The sequence below is a fragment of the Cornus florida genome, unplaced genomic scaffold (genome assembly GCF_030987335.1).
Source record: "Cornus florida cultivar Cherokee Brave unplaced genomic scaffold, ASM3098733v1 CherokeeBrave_3.0.0_Hap2_Chr06, whole genome shotgun sequence".
In the NCBI taxonomy this organism is placed as follows: Eukaryota; Viridiplantae; Streptophyta; class Magnoliopsida; order Cornales; family Cornaceae; genus Cornus; species Cornus florida.
Window position 1 is genome coordinate 77,284,955 of NW_026775576.1, and position 6,767 is coordinate 77,291,721.

At 35.6% G+C, this 6,767-nt stretch overlaps 1 protein-coding gene across 1 annotated transcript; it reads left to right on the forward strand.

Moving 5' to 3' along the window:
• Nucleotides 1–411: 411 nt before the first annotated feature.
• LOC132312180 (3beta,22alpha-dihydroxysteroid 3-dehydrogenase) lies at nucleotides 412–6,669 on the forward strand. Its single transcript, XM_059810444.1, has 8 exons — nucleotides 412–1,224; nucleotides 2,101–2,250; nucleotides 2,872–3,126; nucleotides 5,305–5,391; nucleotides 5,486–5,564; nucleotides 5,945–6,051; nucleotides 6,158–6,294; nucleotides 6,396–6,669. Exons 1-8 carry the CDS (start codon nucleotides 712–714, stop codon nucleotides 6,505–6,507), a joined length of 1,440 nt encoding a protein of 479 aa, XP_059666427.1. The 5' UTR covers nucleotides 412–711; the 3' UTR covers nucleotides 6,508–6,669.
• Nucleotides 6,670–6,767: the final 98 nt, after the last annotated feature.

Genomic DNA, 6,767 nt, shown 5'->3' on the forward strand with positions numbered 1-6,767 from the left:
TTCCAAAGTCAACCTTGTGATAAATAGAAGCCAAAAATAATTATAATTATAATGAACAAAGAAAAAATAAAATAAAATGACAATATTATTATTATTATTATTATTGAGGAAAAAACAAATCGTTCGTGCTACCCTTTCTATTTTCTTCTCCTCCTTATTTTAAAAGTAAACATTTAATTTAATTCGTTAATTAAATGTTTGTAGAGTAACCTTGATAAATAATTTAATTAAATTTTAAGCGATCTTAATAACTAGTTTAATTAAGTTTTGGTAGAGTAATCTTAATAACTAATTTAAACATATTTAGTCAATATAATTAACTAATTAAATTAGAAGTTAAATTTGTTAACTCTACAACTGTACAACATTTTAGTGTGTAGCAACAGCAATAGCAATTACTCCTCCTCTCTCTGTCTCTTTCTCTCTCCCCCCAAAGCCACGAACCCTTTTTAGAGAGAGAAAGTGCGTGTGTGAGTTTCCTAGAGAGAGAGAAAGAAGGAAAATGTCAGATACGGAAAAATATCCGACATTAAATTTGCTTCCATCCTTTTCTCTTCCCTTTTAGATTTCCTTGCAGATACCCACCCGTGTGCTCCATTAATGCCCACTCCTTCCTCCTTCACCCTTTAAGTTCCGTCCTCTCTCCCTCCTCTCTTCCTCCCTCTCCTTCCTCTCTCCCTCTCTCTCTCTCTCTCTCTAAAAACTGTGATTATGGAGTACTCCATCTCTCTCTTTCTCTCTCTACTTCTGGCTTCCTCTTTCATCTACTTCCTCCTTCGTTCCCGACGTAGACTCCGCCTGCCGCCGGGAAACCTCGGCCTCCCGTTCGTCGGCGAGACCCTGCAGCTCATCTCGGCCTACAAGACCGAGAACCCAGAACCGTTTATCGACGAGCGGGTCGCCCGGTTCGGGACGCTGTTCACCACCCACATCTTCGGCGAACCGACCGTTTTCTCGGCCGACCCGGACACGAATCGGTTCATCCTGCAAAACGAAGGGAAATTGTTCGAGTCGAGCTATCCGGGTTCGATCTCGAACCTGTTGGGGAGGCATTCTCTGCTCCTGATGAGAGGGAATCTCCATAAAAGAATGCATTCACTCACCATGAGCTTCGCCAATTCTTCGATCATCAGAGACCATTTTCTGGTCGACATAGACCGGCTGGTCCGGCTCAACTTGGAGTCGTGGACCGGCATGGTCTTCCTCATGGAGGAAGCCAAGAAGGTACGTAACTCGCGAAATCCATAAATGGGTCCTGACTCAATGAGTGTTTTAGTGGTCCCTTAGTTTGTCACCACCGTCAGAATCTGAGTTAACCAGGTCTGAACCGACCGATTCGTTGTTTGCATGTTGGGACATGAACTTCATGAATCATGATGTTCTTGTAATTCTATCAACCAGTGATTTTTCTTTTTTCTTTTCATGATGTTTATGTTTATGGCTACTGTTAATTCAGAGGATTTATGGGTGAATTGAATGATAAGTTAAGAGTTTAGAGAAATGAGAAAGGGATGTTTGTCGGTTGGTAAGTTTGAGTATATATATATATATATATATATATACACACACACACACCTCGGTAAAAGAGGATCCATTGTTCTATTGTGATTTTAAGGTTACGATTCAGAATATAAATTTCAAAATATAAAACAAAAGGTGTCATGGGTATTTCCTATTCGGACATTTATTGTCATTTAGGGTAAAATTATGTACGTCTAACCTTTTTCCGGATTTATAGGACTTTTTTCTGATTTATGGGACTTTTTTCGAATTAAGAACTAATTTGAAAATTAAAATGGTCTGATTTTTAAAACTAGACATAAATTTCTTTAAAAAGAAGAAGGTATTACGGAATTTAAAGGGATGAGTCAGAATTCCACTTATGGAGTGATACACATGCGAGTGCACGTTAGAACCCAAAAGTATGCGGCTATAAATGTATAGATTTGAATGTATATTTATATATAAATACGAATATATAATAGATGCTTTTGGAACATGTGGACAACTATAGAAAGTAACAGGGCGTGGGTTTGTTTAATTAGTGGTTTAATTTTTAATTAATTATTAATAATTAATTTTGGGTTTGGTTGTTTGCAGATTACGTTTGAGTTATCAGTGAAGCAACTTATGAGCTTCGATCCATGCGAGTGGACAGAGAGCCTTAGGAAAGAGTACGTCCTCGTCATTGAAGGCTTCTTCACTATTCCTTTTGCCATCTTCTCCACCACCTACCGCAGAGCCATCCAAGTACTCTCTCTCTCTCTCTAAAATCTCATCATTCTCTCTCTTACACTCTGTTTGTTTTCCAAGAAAATTTAGTAATAGAAGGAAATGATATTAATACTCTTCTTTGGCTCGGTTGTTTTGACTATTTGGTTCGTTTTTTCAATAACAGTTTTTTTTTTTTTTTTAAAAAAAAAAAAATTAAAAATTATATAAAAACTTGTTAATTTTTTTAAAAAATTTAAAAAACTATCTTTAATTGTATAAAAATATAATTGTTTTACAATTTTAAGAAATTAGGATTAAAAAAAGTATCTTTTATATTATCTAAAAATAAATTTTTATTGTCCAAATTTGTTATTGAGAACTGATTTTAAAAAACATGTTATATGGTAATTTTTTTAAAAATATCAGGCTTTTTCAATTAACCAATATATTTTATTTATTTATTTTTGGATAAAAGTGAAGGAAGCTTGCTTAAAAAAAAGTTTCACATTTTCTACACTTGGTACTAGTAAATTAGTAAAACCCAAGAAGATCATATATGTGGATCATATATATGAATATATGAAATAAATGGAGTATACTTTTGCTTCAATTCAAGTGAAGGAGCAATTAGTAATTTCAACTATTTTATTGGTGAAGGCTAGAACAAAGGTGGCTGAGGCGTTAAGCTTGGTAGTGAGGCAGAGGAGGACAGAGAGTGAGAAAGGAGAGAGAAAGAATGACATGTTGGGGGCATTGCTGGAGGGTGACGGCGGCGGAGGCGGCTTTTCCGACGAAGAAATAGTGGATTTCTTGTTGGCTCTGCTCGTCGCCGGCTATGAAACCACCTCTACCATCATGACTTTGGCCGTCAAGTTCCTCACTGAGACACCTCTGGCTTTGGCTCAGCTCAAGGTTCAGTTTCTTAATTTTGTGTTTTTAATTTTTTATGTATTGCCCAAAATGCCCTTTTGTTGGGACCCATTTCCCATCACCATCCATCATCATCATGTGCCCTTTCTTTTTACTTCATCAATCTTATTATCTTAATTCCCAACCAAGCAAATTTTGGGACCAAAAGTCTACTAATTAATGGAGAAAAAGAAAGTTATGGTAAATACATTCGTGTGAATTTCAGAAATGTTATTTTATTTTTTAATATGGTGTCATTTTGTTTTCGAGTTATTTATTAGATCTACATTTTTGTCTAATCATTGTATATCGTATTATTTTGTAACGTGGTGAGTCGAAAACATAATTTCGAATTACGAATTACGAATTACGATATTTTCAACTTACACTAATCATTATGTTAATTAAGTGAAATGTGAAAATCAATCACCCACTAATTGGTACATAAGGATCGTTTACCTTTGATTTAGACAGATTAATTCAAGAGATTCACCATATCTAATCAAAATTAGTTTAAATTGAGACACCCTAGCTCATCAATCCAAATCAAACACTCGCTTAAATCTACATGTTGAAAGCTTTAATCGAGTCAATTAAATTAGAAATAAAAAATATAATGATTATTAATAATTTAATAAAAATTATTGCGGAGTAGTACTGAATAATACTTTTTACCTTCAAGGAAATAATTAATCGAAAGTTTAGTCACTGCAAGGGTAGGGTTTATTAAGACCCGTCCACAAAGTGAAATGACATAAATGCCCCTGGAGTGAGTAATGGGAAGACATTAGAAATCCTAGGGGAAATGACAGAAATGCTCTTGGAGTGAGCAATTTGAAACTCTGGAATTCCTAGAGAACTCTGTGTGTGTGTGTGTGAAATGGTATAAAATGGTGGTCAAAAGTAGGGAGAAGTACATGGTAGAAAGTCAAAGTCGGCAAAACATTCGTCCTAAGAAAAGGACAAAGTGATACCCCTCCCCTGTCTTCAATTACAAATTGCACGCCATACATGTCAGTAACCGACCAAACTCTCAGAACTCCCTATTGTACATAGGTTTGACCATATTTAAATATTACTCTCTCTCTCTCTCTTAATAAAAAATAGTATAGTTTCTCTTTTTCTTTTTCTTTTTTAAAATTATTTTTGAGTTATATATGGTGTCACTGTACTTCTCATTTTTTTGATATTGATCATGAGCTTGATAAGTATTCCCTCTATTCTATATTAAAAATTCAATTCTCGATTTTGGAATAATTAGAAATTTGGACTTTTAATATCATATGGAGATAACATGATTTTGGAATAATTAGAAATTTGGGAGAAAATATTATAAATAAATCTCTTTGTTGCAGTAGTTTTGAAATTAGTGGGAAAAAAAATAAATAAATAAATAAAAGGTTGATTTATATATGTACTTTTGGGAATGGGTTATGTACTTTTGGGGGTAATGCAAAGAACCAACGGTTTATAGCAAGCAAGGTCATAGGGAATCGTGTGGCTCTGATTTCGAGGAGGCCTCAGATCGGATGGTGGAAAAAAGTGAACTCCTTTTACATTGATTGCTAGGGTTGTTTTCCTGTGTGAAAAGTACCATAGGGGGTGATGGTACTCCGCCGTTGGATACTTTATGAGAAATCACGTGGTGTGGGCCACCTATTGGTACAGAGCCTTTTAATTCCAAGTAGTAGTATTTATTGGCCTCATGTCCAAGGTGTAGCTAGGCCTCCTACTAATCATAGCCCACCTCAGGCCCATCAGGCCTAGGCCCCTAATTAATTTTCTTGTGGACTTTCTCCCTCCTCTTTTTCTTCCATTTTCTTTTCTTTCCTTTTCTTTTCTTCCAAACGCTAGAAAGGGTAGTGTTTTATAATCCCATAAACTAATTGCAACCCTAATTCTACTTCATGGGCAAGATTAGGTTAATTAATTTGTCTTATGTGCCTCGGTGGAAAATCGTAACCTAGAAAAAATAAAAATCATTTACTTGTTTAAATTTTTATTATTATTATTTTTTTTTTTCATACAATAATTTATTTAAGCAGCTTATATAAGCTTGGTGTACTAACTTGTATTTGCAATGAAATGGAATTTTATATATGATTATATTCTATGTTTATATTCTAAATACTTACTAGAATAAACTAAAATGTGGACGCTCCACATTTTTGTTCTTGGCAGGAAGAGCATGATGCGATTAGGGCAAGAAAAGGTGAATCGGAGCCTCTGGAATGGAACGATTACAAGTCCATGCCCTTCACTCAATGTGTAAGTGTGTGTTTTTGTGTGCGTAAACAGCAGCAGTGATCTTGTTTAGTGCTTTGTTTTGAAATTATATCTCTATTGTACATTTGCTTTGCAGGTTGTGAATGAAACTCTTAGAATTGCCAACATAATTAGCGGAGTATTTAGGCGAGCAATGACCGATGTCAATATCAAAGGTAACAAAAAACAGTTCATTTAATGTCAACACAAACATTGACACTCACATTCAATACTATGCAAGTTTATGTAAATATGATGCATGTTTTTTTTTTTTTTTTTTTGTAAATATAATCTGAAATTGTAATCATTATTATCATACTCTATATATGAAATGTGTAGTGGTTGCCCCCGCGGCTCGGATGAGATGGGAGGGGGCTTGGCTTGGGCTATCCCCGGCCCAGGTTGGAGTCTCTTCCCCCTCTTTTATTACCGTGATTAAAATTATTGCTGAGGTGTGGGTCCCTAAGGGGCCCTCCCTGGGGAGTTCCGGTGCCAGCCAAAAAAAAAAAATGTGTAGTGGTTAACATTTTATATTTCTCACAATCTAATTTTGCAGGCTACACTATTCCTAAAGGATGGAAAGTTTTCGCCTCCCTCCGGGCTGTGCATTTGGATCATGAGCACTTTAAAGACGCGCGCACTTTTAGTCCATGGAGATGGCAGGTATGGTACCTCTAGAACCAAAAATCTTCTTACCTAAAAAATAAAAATAAAAATAAAAATGTGTTCTCTAATTTTAATTTTCTAACATTTGTGTATGAAAATATAGGAACAGAACAACTCAGGAGCAGCAGGGTCAGGGAATTTCTTCACACCCTTCGGAGGGGGGCCTAGGCGGTGTCCGGGGTATGAGCTCGCAAGAGTGGAACTCTCAGTTTTCCTTCACCACCTCATCACTCGTTTCAGGTATTTCGCGCTTTTTTTTTTTTTTTTATATTCCAATTTCTTACTCACAAGGGGGAAAAGAAAAGGCCTAAAAACTCCATTGTTATGTGTTCGATTGACAGTTGGGTTCCTGCCGGAGAAGACAAGTTGGTGTTCTTTCCGACCACTCGGACACAGAAGCGATACCCTATCAACGTGGAGCGCAGGCATGTGTGCAAACCATGTAAACAGTGAGGAGGAAAGAAAGGAGGAGAACAAGTATGAGAGTAGTCAAGAGAAAGGAGGAGGAGCTAGATATGTAAAAACTTAAATTATAAATGGAATAAAATGAGTATATAGTTTAGAATATATGTGTATATGATATATATATATATATATATATATTTTACTGATCGATATCCTGAGCTACAATACAAGTGTAACCAACTACGCTCCAAGAATTCACCCCAAATCATGTCTTACAAGAGAAATTCGTTATTTTTTTTTATCCGATG

What these genes read in the sequence shown, in the direction of transcription:
- LOC132312180 (XM_059810444.1), top strand. Translation starts at nt 712, where the DNA reads ATGGAGTACTCCATCTCTCTCTTTCTCTCTCTACTTCTGGCTTCCTCT. An exon ending in CCATGCCCTTCACTCAATGT is followed by an intron (nt 5,392 to 5,485) that starts GTAAGTGTGTGT and finishes TTTGCTTTGCAG; the next exon opens with GTTGTGAATGAAACTCTTAG. An exon ending in TTAGTCCATGGAGATGGCAG is followed by an intron (nt 6,052 to 6,157) that starts GTATGGTACCTC and finishes ATGAAAATATAG; the next exon opens with GAACAGAACAACTCAGGAGC.